Source organism: Vombatus ursinus, unplaced genomic scaffold (assembly GCF_900497805.2).
Source record: "Vombatus ursinus unplaced genomic scaffold, bare-nosed wombat genome assembly UNPS02015066.1, whole genome shotgun sequence".
In the NCBI taxonomy this organism is placed as follows: Eukaryota; Metazoa; Chordata; class Mammalia; order Diprotodontia; family Vombatidae; genus Vombatus; species Vombatus ursinus.
Genome location: NW_020954844.1, coordinates 8,458,148 through 8,471,874, shown reverse-complemented (window position 1 = coordinate 8,471,874; position 13,727 = coordinate 8,458,148). Strand labels below are relative to the sequence as shown.

Below are 13,727 nucleotides of genomic sequence, written 5' to 3'. Positions count from 1 at the left end.
GGGGGGGGCCCCCCCCCCCCCCCCCCCCCCCCCCGGCAGAGCTGCAGACCCATCATCCTTTGGATCACTCCCCTTCCCCCACCATCTCGGGCCCTAGTTGGTGCTTTACTAGGCTAATGCCCTCATTGACTGTGCCTTTGGGGGAATATGCCAAGCCTGACCTTCGCCTTTATTTAAAAACAGGAAACAGGGTGGGGAGAAGAGGGAGGCCTTTTCACAGGCAACAGGAAGTGTTTGGTCTTCTCCTCCCCCCCCCCCCAAAAAAAGTTCTCAGGTTAGTTATCAGGAAAGGGTAGAAACATGGGGGAGGGGAATGAAGAGAGTGAAGGGTGGGTTAACAATAGAGGTTTCTTAGGAAAAGGAGCACCTTCCTCCCCCTTTTATTTAAAAAAAAAATGAACTTGGGGGGGCTTGCCAAGAAATAGGTTGAGGCTGGAGATCTGTTCCCTGCCCCCAGGAGGTGGATGGGGAAAGGAGAAAGGTCCTTCTGACTCGAGTCTGCGGGACCTCTCACCCCACACAGCCCAATGCCTCAGTCTCTCCCCCATCCCTGCACCTGCCTTGACAGTTGCTTTTTCTCAGACGAGCTAGCAGGGTGTGTGTGTTGGGGGTGGGGGGGTGGGGGAGGCAGACACAATGGCCCAGCAGGGGCAGGTGGTCCTCAGAGGCCGTGCTAAGGGGGTGGTCCTTCTATAGAACCCTCCCCCCAGGGAGCTTCTGAAGGCACATCTGTCAGAATTCTTCTGCCTTCTCTAAAGGCTGCAGGGGCGGGACCCAGGGAGCAGGGATGGAGGAAATTCCATTGCAGAGAAGAAAAGACAGAATCCCCTTCAGGGAGAAGAGATGGGCTGGGGCAGTAATCAGGTGAAGGGTTACCCAAGGTCCTTGCAGTTCTTTTTTTGGGGGGTGCAGCTGGCACCCTCTGAGCACTCTGAGTGTTGTGGGGTGCAAGCTGTCCATCCCAAGGAATCTGGAGGACCTTCCCCCCTCCCTTCATTGTTGTCTCGGCCCACTCCCCGCCCCGCCCCCAAGGGGAAGGGGGCATTCAGCGGGGCAGCTGCCAGGGCCAGCCCTCTCCAGATGCCTTTTTATGGAAGCCCATATGGCATGGCGTGGCAGGGGCCCAGCTGTCCTGATTTGCATACAGGTGGAACGCTGGGGAAGCAGGTCTGGTTGCCCTGGAGACACAGCCTTTGAGACCCTGCCCCCAAGCCCTGGCAATGCCTGCTTCCTTTCTCTCCAGCCTCCATTTAGGGGCAACCTTTAGAAACATCCTTGGGCCTTCCTTACTTCCCTCCCCACCTAGGGCTTTTTCTCTGAGAATCACCATTCTTTCATTCTCTTGTGCCCATCCCTATTTTTTCCCTCCCAGCCCCTAATATTACCCCCCCCCCCCCCCCCCCCCCCCCCCTATTCCCCCCCCCCCCCCCCAGCACAGGCCAAAGAATTTAGTCCCCACTGGGCTATCTATCCCTGCCTTGAGTGTAGAACGGTGTCCTGTCTCACCTCCCCCAGCCTCCAGTCTTTGAGAGCCAACACACTCCCCAGGATTCTCCCCCTACCAGCTCAGTCACTGTTAGGTGTGGGGCTGCTTTGTTGGGGGAGGGAGGTGGGTGTGGCTGAAGAGACAATACAGATAAAGGAAGAAGAAATGGGCCAAGAGATGAGAAAGGCTAAGATAGATGATTAGCTCTCTTTAAAGAGACCATTTCTTCCCAAAATACAGTTACCATAATATTTATGTCACCTAACACTTTTAAGCTTTGCAAAGTGCTTTTTTTAATTAAAAAAAGTTATGGCCACATTTTGTCTTAACTTTGCCCAGATTTCCCCTTGTGTTTCTCTCCACCCCCCTCCCAGAGAGCCAGCCCATACGACAGTTTGCAATGTGCTTTGTGTATCTCCCATCATATTTGACCTTCACGACTCCTTTTGAAATAGGTGCGGTTATTATCCCTGTTTGGTCGTACCTGAATCTTTGTGGTCCCATTTGGGGTTTTCTTGGCAAAGACAGTGGAGCAGTTTGCGATTTCCTTCAGCTCATTTTACAGATGAGGAAACTGAGGCAAACAGGGTGAAATGACTTGCCCGGGGTCACACAGCTAGTGTCTGAGGCTGGATTTGAACTCAGGTCTTCCCAGACTTCTAGGTTTGTGCTGTATCCGCTGGGCCATCTAGCTCTGACTCCTGATTTTACAGATGAGAAAATTGAGGCTGAGAGAGGTCAAATAACTTGCCTGGGGTCACAAGCTAATGTGTCTGAGATAAGATTCGAATTCAGATCCAGCACTCATTCAGATCATGGGTGTAGAGCTGGAAGGGACCATCTAGCCCACCCATTTTACAGATGAGGAAACTGCCCCACCATTCATGACTCCCCCTCCCCTGCACCATATCTGACCATCGGCCCTTTAGCCTTTAGGGCTGGAACAGCCCACTAGACTTCTGACAGGATTAATCCTGACTCTCAGCAGCTCCTAGTGTCCCAGGGCTGCCCTGTGGGCCAGACAGCAAGCCTGACCCCTCTTTGCCTCTCACGGCTGGGCTGGCCCTCCTCCCGGGCTCACCCTGCCCAGCTTGTCCCGGGGTACTCATCCCAGAGGTCGTTGGAGCAACATTTCTCCGGCACTCTGAGGTTTGCCTGGGCTTCGACGTATCCTCTGTAATCCTCCTAGCTTGGGGAGGTGGGCGCTGTTAGCCTCCTCATTTTGTGTCTGAGGAAGGTTACTCGGCCTGCCCTCGGTCACCGATAGCAGGTGTCCCAGGTAGATCTTGACCTTGGGTCTTCCTGCATCCCTGTATCCTCAGTGGGTGGGTGGGCTGTTGGTGCAGAATCTTGGCCGAGTTGACCTTTCCTAGCCATCCTAGGCCTCTAGCCCAGAACCCCTCGGGCAGGACTTCTCCGTCTTGCTGGGAGGGACTCGTCCTATCTTTTTCTTCATCCCTCGTGATTCGAAATTCTTTTGAATTCTTACAGGTTTCAGGAGGCAATCCGAGAGGCTGGCCAAGTTCGAGAGTGAGTATTGCTGGCCCTCTGTACCTTCTTAGAGTCTCTTTTTAGGGGATGATGGGATTGGGGGGTTGGGTTGTTTTCTTTTTCATCAGTCTGAGGAAACTCCCACCAATGCAGATCTTAGTACCTGCTCTGTAACTCATACCAATGACCGGCCCAGGGTCACACAGTTGTGGTCTTCTGACTCTGAGGCCAGCTCTCTATAGCAGAGTAGAATGGCTTCCCTTCCTGCTGGCGTTGGCGTCTGTTGGGGACCAGGGAGCTGAGAAGGCATCTTTTCTGCAGACTGAGTCACAGGGAGGGTGGGGTCTCGATTTCCACGCTAGCTGTCTCTGCTCATCTCCCTTCTCTGTCCCTGTCTCCTGCAGAGAGAGACTTCCCATCAGACGTTTCCAGTCTTTGCCAGTAAGTTTCCCCTTTTGTGGTTGCAGAATGAGAGCATAGCTTGTCTGGGCCTCCCTGGGGTGAGGGACAGGAAGTGGAAGGATTTCACTCTAGGCCTGTGCAATCCTTTTCTGGGAGGGGGTCAGAGAGCCTGAAGGATTGTAGAGACATAGAGACGTCGGCCCTCCCTATTCAGGCTTAGCTCCAGCCCTGACCTCTTGGAGTCCAGACAGGGCTCCACCTCCCAGCCCTGTTACCAAAAGGGAATGGCCACGCAGATAATACAGAAACAATGCATGAGCTGAGAGGGCCGGGTGGGCTCAGATAGGGCCAGAGGAGGGCCCAGGGTCACTGGTAAGGTAGAGAGAAATTAAACAGGAATCTAGAATCCTGAGGGTGGGTGAGACCTAGGCATCAGAATCAGAAACATTGAAAATATGTTTAATAGGAATGTATATGTAGAGCCTATATCAGATTGCGTGCTGTCTTGGGGAGGGAGGGGGAGAAAAATTTAAAACTCAAAAGCTTTATGAAGTGATTGTTGATAAAGCAAAATAAATTAATTAAAAAAAAAAAAAGATGGCTTAAGGATGGACCCTAAGCCTTCTTCCCACTTTTCTCTGCTGTCAGATGAGACTCTTGGGATCCAGCCCAGCCTTAAGGAATATCACCAACTCCAGGGCCCTGAACATGCCCCGAAAGAGCATGGGTGACATCCAGATGGACAGCGGAGAAGACAAGGAGAATGTGAGCTGGGCACTTGGTGGACATGTAGTCAGGGGAGGGGCGGTGGATTGGGAATGCAGTGCCATCCGATGGTGGTTTGACCTGATAGGCCTTCTCCTGCAGGAAGGATTTGTCTTCAAGATGCCCTGCAGACCAGTGGGGCACAGCCGGTCCACAGCTGCTGAGTGGGCCAGCCGGAGGGAAGCTTTTGCCCAGAGGCCAAACTCAGCCCCCAATCTGATGGTATGCAAGAGGTTTAGGGGTGTCCCTAAAATAAAGGTATAGACATTCCAACGGGGGTAGCTGGTGTTGAGCTGGGATCGCCCACACTGACCTTTCTGTACCTCTGTCCAGTGTTTCTCTCCAGGAGAGAAGGAACAGGACCTGCGTCTCCTGCCCCTGCGCCGCTTCTCCATGAACCCTGCTTCTTCCAGTGGGGAAGATGCCAGTGATGATGGAGATGATGGATTTATGGACATCCTCGAAGATGACCTGAAGGTAAAAGGTCCTGCGGGGCCCAGCTGCATAGCCCCTTCTGCTAGGAAACCCTGGGGGAGGCAGGCGCAGAGCCTGGGGCAGAGTGTGACCTCATGCCGAGGCCTGAAGAGACTCTGAGGCAGAAATCCGCATCAAGGTAGCATGCCGCTTCCCTGGAGTCCAGGAAGAGCAGGTAAGTCATCATCAGGCAGCTGTCTCCAGGAGGACTGAGCAAAGACAAAAGAGCAGGAAAAGCAGGCAAGGATGACCGTGACCGTCGTGGGCTGGACCTTTCATCCTGTCCCAGTGGTACTTCCTACCCCCCCCCACACACGTGCACATGCGCACACACAAACACACACACACGCGCGCACACACACACACATACACATATACACACACACCCCCAGGCCCTCTTGGAGAAGTGGTTCCACTCCAGGAAGCCCCCCCGGCCAAACTAACCAGTTCCTGGCTGCACTCGGTGCTTTCATTCCAGTAAATGTGCTGTGCTGGGGACTCTGTTAAGTGCAGGATGTCAGAGTCAGAAGTTTTTGAAGGGATGGGTGGGGGGCCCTGTGTCCTGGGATTGTTGGCTGATCATGGAGATTAGCAAGATTTGGTTTTTTTTTTTTCCTCCTTGCTTCGTTTATTTCATTCTGTCGTTGACCTATAAAAACCTTTTCTTTTCTTTTCTTTTTACATTTCTTGCAGAATGAGGAGGAGGTTCCCCCGGGGATGGAAAGCCTCATCAGTGCTCCTTTGGTCAAGAAAGAAGAGGAGGAAAGTGGACAGGTATGGTTTTCATCAGTAAGGAGGGGCTCGGAACCTAGGCTGCAGGAAGAGGGATGGATCGTAATCTTAGAGCCAGCGGGGACCTTAAGAGGCCATGAGTCCAAATTTCATTTTACAGACGAGGAAACTGAGGCAAACAGGTTAAGTGATTTGCCCAGGGTCACACAACTAGTAAGTATGTGAAGCAGAATTTGAATTCAGGCTTCCTGACTCTAAATCTAGTCTGCCACCCAACTCCCATAAGAGCCATGGTAGGCTACAGTTAGCTGTCTTGCCCTTTGTGACCAAGGACACATACACTTTGGAGGTGGGACAAGAGAGTTAGTCGATGACCCCAAAACACTTATTTCAGTATGAGGTGGCCACCCTCTGAGAGAGGCTGTCCTAACCTTTTAGTTAACACACACTTGAAATTAACTGCCTTGTCCTTGAGACAGTGTGATATAACGAATAGAGTTCTGGATTTGGGGTCAGGAATCCTGTCTTAAACCATGTAATTATAGGCAAAACTTCAGATAACTAGATGGCTCAGTGAGTAGCGTTGGGTATAGAATCAGAACACTGGGTTTGAATCCTGCCTCAGAGAATTATTAGTTACATGACTTTGGTCAAGTCACTCACCCTTTTTTCTGGCCTTGGTTTCCTCATTGTGAAAAATGGAAACAGTTGGGGATAATAATGGCACCTGTTTCACCAAGTTGTTGAGATGAACATGTAAAAGTGCTTTGCAAACCCATAAAACCTATAAATGTCTCTATAGGTGCTGGCCATTATTTTTAGCTCTTATTAAGTAATTTAATGTCTCTCTGCTTCAGTTTCCCACTCTGTAACATGGGGATAAGACCTGGAGTACCTCCACCTATCTCTCCGTGGGGCTGCTGTGAGGGTTAGTGAGTGTCTGTGTCTGTGTACTTCTCTCTCTCAAGGTCATCGTTGCCTTGTCTTGTATCTCTCCTCCCCACCCACCCCCTCAAGTCTTTAGTCATGCACAGCAAGTGCCGCAGACTCTTCCGCTCTCCCTCCATGCCCAGCAGCTCCATCAGGCCGGTCCTAAAGCGGCTGGAGCGGCCCCGGGACAAGGACACTCCGGTCAAGAACAAGCGCAGGAAGAGCGTGACCATCCCGACCACCGCCCTGGAGGAGAAGGAGGAAGAGCCGGTGAGAGGCTGCCACGGCTGAGAGGGGATCACACAGTCAGTCAACATGTGTTAAGCACCTACTGTGTGCCAGGCCCTGGGAAAGGAGTGGGACTCCAAAGACAGGGCCTGCCCTCAAGGAGCTCCCAATCCCTTTAGGAGCCGGTGTGGGGCAGGTGATGGCTCTAGGCTGGTCACTCCCTGCCGGCACTGGAGAGCGTTAAATAGAGAAGATAGCTTTTAGGGTTTAACGGAGCATTCCCATTTTATAGATCCTAGAAATGAGGCAGGGTTGGTTAGTGTTTTCGAGCTGGAATTTAGGACCATAGGATGATAGGATTCATTTAGAACTTTTTTTTCTTTTTTTTTTTTTAAGGCATTTGGGGTTAAGTGACTTGCCCAGGGGTCACACAGCTAGTAAGTGTCAAATGTTTGGTCTGAGGCCGGATTTGAACTCAGGTCCTCCTGACTTCAGGGCCGGTGCTCTCTCCACTGCGCCACCCAGCTGCCCCCTGTTTTGTTTTTTAAAACAGCTGGTTCTTCTGCCCTAGAATTTGATTTTTTCTTTCCAACCCCCCCCCATGATCACTACCCCCACTTTAGGAGATCTGTCTTTGCTGCTGAAAGTGAGGTCTACCCACATCAGCAAAGCACAGTGGCATCTGGGGGCAACCAATACCAGCCTTCCTCCTGGGGCGCCCAACAGACAGAGAGAAGCTGGCCATCATCTCTCCCCCCATCCTCCCATCGTACATGCAGCTGGCCTCAACCATCATCTTCCCTTCCCTCCACAGAAACCTCGACTTCTCCGTTCCAAGTCTTTATGTCATGACGAAATTGAGACCATCTTGGACAATGATCCCAGAGAGCTGATTGGGGATTACTCTAAGGTATCAGCAGGAGAAAGGGTATTGATTGGAGGGCCTCCTTTTTGCTGGGACATCACTAGTAAATAGTTGGGATTCCTCAGGAAACGGAGCTTAAAACTTTGAGTTGGGATGGAAATCCTTAAGCCCTGGCTGGTTATAGGATCAATCAGCAAACATTTATTATGCATTCTACTATGGACCTGGCCTTGCTGTGTTAGGTGCTGGGATAGAACTACAAAGAATGAAGCAGTCTTAGGTTTGGAAAGGACCTTGGAGGTGACCTAATACAACCCCCCTGGTTTTACAGATGAGGAAACTGAGGCCCAGAAAGATGAAGTGACTAGGTCACAGAGTGGGGGGGCTGGAGGGTAAGTTGTGGTCCTGACTCTGAGTCCAAAGTTCTTTCATTATTGTTTAATTATGTCTGACTCTTTGTGACCCCATTTGGAGTTTTCTTGGCAAAGATACTGGAGTGGTTTGCCGTTTCCTTCTCAAACTCATTTTACAGATGAGGAAACTGAGGCAAACTGGTGAAGTGACTTGCCCTCGGTCACACAGCTAGGAAGTGTCTGAGGCCAGATTTGAACTCGGGGAGATGAGTCTTCCTGACTCCAGGCCCGGCCCTCTATCCACTATGGCGCCCCCTAGCTGCCCCTGTCCCATTTTACTACAATGTTATTTGAAGTCTACCGGGAAGCAGGCTTTCTCCCCTTCTCTTATGAGTCCCTCCTTCTTCTTTCTTCTGTCCACTCTGTATCTCCCACCTCCTCCCCCCAGCCTTGTCCCCGTGGCACCAGGGAGCACAAATCGGCCTTCTTTCCACAAGATTGATCCTTTTAGAAGTTAATCTTTGGATCAGGAGCCTGGCCTGGTGTGGCCGGCTAGGGACCTTTCCCCACTTTCCTTTCTGGATTAACCCCAAACGTAGCCAGCCCCCTGATAAAAGGTGGGGCTGGTGGCTGTGGAAGCAAGAGGGGGAGCATCCGTGTGTGCATGGAGAAAACTCCCAAGAGCCAATGATCTCTTTGGGAATGAGGACTGACCTTCCCCAGCCCTCCGTGATTGATACCAGTAGTGGTTTAGCCTCAGCGATCTGGCCTTACTCTTTCCTCCTTCTGTCCTTTCAGGCATTTCTCTTGCAGACGATAGATGGGCGCCACCAAGACCTTAAGTACATATCACCCGAGACGGTGAGGAGAGGGAGGTGGGACCTGGGATTTGCCAGGTCAGGGGTGGGGAAAAGGAGAAATAGTCCTTAGCTGCCCCAGTCTCAAGTGACACCACCTTTCTTCTCTTGACATTGCAGATGGTGGCCGTATTAACAGGGAAGTTTAGCAATATTGTGGAGAAATGTGTCATCCTGGATTGCAGATATCCCTACGAGTTTGAGGGTGGTCACATCAAGGTGAGTTGTGAGACAAGGGGCAGCAGCTTCGCCGCTGTGTGATAAGGTAAACACAAGCTAGAGGAAAGGATGGCCAGATTGGGATGAGGCAAGATGGGTGGGCAAGGGAGGGAGAGGTGTCATCACAGCCAGCCGCAAGGGGTGCTCTGGGCCTCGTGCTGTATGCCTTCAAGGCTCGGGGAACTCGGGTCTTCCTTCTCATCCCTACCCCAGGCAGTGTGGTGGTGTGGGTGGAGCGCTGGACTTGGGAGTCAGGAAGATGCCCCAGGTATTCTTCAGTCCTTAACTTCCCTGGGCCTCAGCTTCCTCATCTGTAAAATGAGTCAGGAGGGTGGGTGGACGTCTTGGCCTGCAGGGTCCCTTTCAGCTCTAAATCTGTGATCCTGTGAGGACAACCCCAGGACAGAAACAAGGGATTGAAGAAGGGAAAAGTCAGGCAGCCTTGAATCAGTGTAAGGGGAGAGTTATCCAACCTGGAGGCCTTCCCCAGACTGCCCCCCCCCCCCCTAAGCATTGGCATTGTCCTTTCTCCAGGGTGCGGTCAACCTCCCCTTGGAACAAGACGCAGAGAATTTCCTGCTGGTGAATCCCATTCTCCCCAGCGAGGACAAGAGGGTCATCTTAATTTTCCACTGTGAATTCTCCTCCGAGCGAGGGCCTCGAATGTAAGTGTCAGTCAAGTGGTGTCGTCCCCCAACCATGGGGCGGGGATGGAGAGGGAAGAAGAGAAGGGAGGGCTGTCTCGCCTGTTTTTGGAGTCCAACCCATACACAAAAGGACTTCCCACTGTGATACGAATCAGTCCACATTTATTAAGCACCTACTGCATTCCAGGCACTGTGCTAAGTGCTGACAAGTGATCTCTGGCAATCCTTCCTTTTCTGAGCCTCGGTTTCTTCCTCTGCAAACTGACTAGAGGCTCCGTTAAATAATCAGGTCATACCTCAAGTTCACTTCAAAGTGCATACGCACTGGTTATTGATTTGAAATTTTTGTCCTAGAACCCTTGTGCATTTGGGAAACAGAATAGTCAATAAACCTTTACTAAGCGCCTACCCTATCCCAGGTACTGAATCATAGATTAAGAGTTTGAAAGGGGCCCGAGGGGCCGTGGAGTCAGGCGAAAATGAGGCCCAGAGCAGGTAAGTGACTCGGCCGGGTCTCACAGCTAGCAATTACCTGATGCAGGATTCACACCCGCGTCTTCCCGGCTCCCAAGGCCAACCCTCGATGCACTGTGTACCAGGCTGCCCCCACGGCACTCTGTATGCCGTACCGATGCTTTCCACAGTGCCGTAGACTGGATTCACTCTGAGGTCACTGCGCCAGCCTGTGAGATCACGGCGTGCCGCCGGTGTTGACCAGGTTCAGCTCTTGACTCTGGTATTCAAGGCTGTCTTTGGTCTGATGCCTGAGCCTTCTTTCTGTTCCTCTGCCCTGACTTTGTCTTCCCAGGTGCCGATTCATCCGAGAGAGAGACAGAGCCGCCAATGACTACCCAAGCCTGTACTACCCCGAAATGTACATCCTCAAAGGGGGATACAAGGACTTCTTCCCGCAGTACCCGGTAAGGGCGGCCGGTGGGGGCTCTCAGTCCGGGGAACCGGAGTGCGCGGCTGGGCGGTAGCCAGTAGGGGGCAGGCGAGCTGGAGGGAGGATGGGCGTCGGTCTCCCAAGCCTCTCCTTCTAGAAACAAACCCAGAACATGATTAGTCACCTTAGCTAGCCAGCCGCGGGCGAATCTGGTCTTAAGTCTGAGGAGGAAGAGAGGGGAAGAATCAGTCACCAGCAAGCGTTTGTTAAGCACTTAACTGTGTGCCAGCTACAAAGAACATGTGAAACCAGTGCGCGCCCCAGAGAGCGGGGAGGGGTGGACGCGGTAGACCCAGGTAGCGCACGTTGTTGAGGGGCCCGCTGCCTCCTTCCTCCCGCCGTGCAGACCTTCTGTGAGCCCCAGGACTACCGGCCCATGAATCACCAAGACTTCAAGGAAGACTTTAAGAGGTTTCGCCTGAAGAGCCGCACCTGGTCGGGAGAGCGAAGCAAGCGGGAGATGTACAGCCGCCTGAAGGACTTCTGAGGGCGCGGGGAGCCAGGCTGGACCACTCTCCTCCCCCGGCCCCTCTTGTCTCCTCGCCTCCTCTCCTTCCCGCTCCCCGTCTCCCCCCGGCCGCTGGGAGACCCCCCACACCTGACTCTCCTGGGGTCTGTCCTGAAGAGGCTCCCACCCCACGTGGGGGGCCTGGTTCCTGGACGTGGCTTTTCCTCTTGCCGAATTCCAACTTTTCCTGGGGAAAAGTCCCCCTCTCTCCCTTCTTCCCCATTTATTTAATTATTTGTTGGACTTGAACCGAGGGGTCCAACCGAGGGCCATGCTGCCTTGGTGGTGGGTGGCAGCTGCCCGCTGTGCCAGTCCCAGGGGCTTCAGACCCGCTCTGATGTCTAGTGGCCTACTCTGTGTGTCTGGATCAAGGATGCTGGGGCCATCCTAGATCTTAGAAGGTGCTCAGCTGGCCTCTCTACTCCGGTGGGAGGTTTTCTGCCATGGAATTGTCTAGGATTTCACTCCCATCCTGCCCAGCTAACTCCCGTGCTCCTCCTACCCACGACAGGATTTTGTGTTTTGTGTGTTTTTTGTATTTCTCTTTTTCATCTTTGGCCCTTTGCCTGTTTTTTGTTTTTTGGGGGTTGAAAGGCAAGAGGAGCCTGGTTTGACATTAGCTCAGGCCCTGTGGGGTCTCCTCTGGGGACAAAAAGGGATCTCGCTTGCTCAAAGGAACAGTTGGGGATGGAGTTTAGATCTTTTTTTTCCCCTTACGCATTTATTTTCTTGGATTTGAAGTTTGTGCTATCCTGAATCCAAAATAGATTGGTTATGCAAATTGTATAAAAGATTGTGCTTAGGTGGGTGGGAAGACTGTCCCATGTGAATGAGGGAGAAAGCTCAGGGATCTCCCTCTGCTGACTGCTAAACATTTCATTTATTTTCTGAAAACAAAGCCTCTTGAAGGGAGTTTCACTCCCCGTTCCCCCCACCCCAGCCACCTTTGAGCCCTTGCTGCTGTTTGACTATGAAATGGTCCATCCCAGGGAGAAGGGCTGAGTGGGCCATCCTCAAGCCCAGGATACCTCCTTCTACCGTGCCCAGAAAGGGCAGTCTGCACACTTCTGTCTTTAAAAAAAAAAAAAATTTAAAGGTATAAGGGGGATGGAAAATGTCTTTTTTTGTTTGTTTGTTGAAAAAGCACTTCATAAACTTGCACAGTATCAAGTTGTTTTCTTTTTCCGCCCATTTGGTGGTAGCCTGCTGGGCCTGCCAGGGGAGGGATGGGGTTCAGGGGCTCTAAACCCAGCTGGGATGCGATGTAGCGTTGTAGGCAAGAAGGGGGTAGCACTCAGGCCTGCCCTCTGCCTAAGGAGGAGACCTATAGGCTTGGGTTTTTTTCCCCTTGAATCAGACCCCAAAGACAGTTGGGTAGAGGTGTGAGAACTGGGCACTGTGGGAGGGGGCAGACAAGATTCAGGCATTGTGGAAAACTTGTTTAAAGCCACACAATGTGCCCTGGGAGGGCCTTAGGATAGAATGATGCTTCTGGGCACCCGGCTGCCCAATCTGTGTTACTGTGAACTCCCCATCTGTTCCCTGGGGTTTCTTTGTGTGCTGGAGGAGCCAGACCGTTAGCCCTCTGGCACCTTGTCCTGAACGGGGGGCACTCAGCCACCGTCCTGCTCAGGTGTGACCTCTCTGCTGGTGTGTATATCCGCGTCCACATTGAAGGCTCCCTCTCATGAAAAGCACTTAATCTGTACCTGTCCCAGGAACCCTGCCCAGCCTGAGTTTGTATGTGTGTTTCTGTGACCCTGTCCATGAGCGTGAAGTGGATTCCCATTTTATTTAAAAGTGAGTAGGGCTGGGAGAGAGCCCTTTCCTAACCAGAGGACAGTTATCACATCTTTGTGGAAGGCTTCTCCAGCTCTCTGTCAGAAGTTAAAGGGGTTGAGGGCTTGTGACCTGGATGGCTTTCCACCTTCCGACTTGTTAACTTCCTTTTGTTCAATAAAGTCCTGGAATTTAGTCACTGGTGTCTGGTGTGTTCACCCTCTGTACCAGGAAATGGGGGTGGAGGTGCACATAAAGCCCCAGGGGAGGCAGAAACAGGTCCTTGGCCTCAGATAATTGGGGAGACAAGATGGAGCCAGGAAACAACGTTGGTTGAGTGAAAACAAGGAATTACAAGATTTGAACTTGATGTTGATGGAAACAGGGCTAAAGATGAGTGCATTTCAGGCATGGGCCTGCCTATACAATGTCATGGAGGTAGGAGATGAAAAGTTGAGAAATGTCAGGACCTAGTAGTTCTAGAATTGCGGGACACAGGTGTAATGTCAGGGAGGTTACCGTCCAGTAAAAAGGTACTTAAACTGTTTTGAGACAAGGAAAGTATGAATGGGCCAAGCCCTGGACTTCAATCTCCTTTGTCTGAAATAGAAAAGACCCTCTACTCTTTTCTGAACCAGCTCAGTCCTTTCATTTGGATCACTTGAGTTAGAAAGCTTTTCCTGCTGTCAAGTCTGACGGTGCCTTTTTTCACAATTTCTAATATTTAATGTTAAGTGCCTACTATGTGACATGCACCATGCTAAGGGCTGTGAATAGAGTGATGAAAATAAAACAATCCCTATCTTTGAAGAGCTCACAGCACCAAATTTGAGCTACTAATTTGCACGCATATTTTGGGAACCCAGGGAGATTACTGCTTTGGTTCTAGAGGTAACCTAAATTTGTTTCTCTAGCCCTTTTTAAATTCACAAGCCCCTATTGATGTGTTTCCCATTAACAGTCTCACCAATAGACAAAAGTAGCTCTTAGCAAAGGTGTTTACTAAGCATGTATATTAAGGAGCTGCAATAATATTATTGTTGAT

General features: G+C 51.5%; 1 protein-coding gene across 3 annotated transcripts in view; it reads left to right on the top strand.

Moving 5' to 3' along the window:
• The window catches only part of CDC25B (cell division cycle 25B), a 17,863-nt gene extending 4,982 nt beyond the window's left edge, over positions 1 to 12,881 (top strand). For 2 of the 3 annotated variants that reach the window (XM_027846114.1, XM_027846112.1), the window contains exons 4-16: positions 2,978 to 3,016; positions 3,382 to 3,418; positions 4,028 to 4,144; positions 4,247 to 4,366; positions 4,478 to 4,621; positions 5,312 to 5,392; positions 6,368 to 6,550; positions 7,323 to 7,418; positions 8,525 to 8,587; positions 8,704 to 8,802; positions 9,337 to 9,467; positions 10,258 to 10,369; positions 10,742 to 12,881. In XM_027846114.1, coding sequence (XP_027701915.1) covers positions 2,978 to 3,016; positions 3,382 to 3,418; positions 4,028 to 4,144; positions 4,247 to 4,366; positions 4,478 to 4,621; positions 5,312 to 5,392; positions 6,368 to 6,550; positions 7,323 to 7,418; positions 8,525 to 8,587; positions 8,704 to 8,802; positions 9,337 to 9,467; positions 10,258 to 10,369; positions 10,742 to 10,882 — 1,363 coding nt within the window. In that variant the 3' untranslated portion in view covers positions 10,883 to 12,881. Of the gene's footprint in view, positions 1 to 2,977; positions 3,017 to 3,381; positions 3,419 to 4,027; positions 4,367 to 4,477; positions 4,622 to 5,311; positions 5,393 to 6,367; positions 6,551 to 7,322; positions 7,419 to 8,524; positions 8,588 to 8,703; positions 8,803 to 9,336; positions 9,468 to 10,257; positions 10,370 to 10,741 lie in introns of all 3 variants that reach the window. The other variant, XM_027846111.1, reaches the window with a different exon arrangement.
• Positions 12,882 to 13,727: the final 846 nt, after the last annotated feature.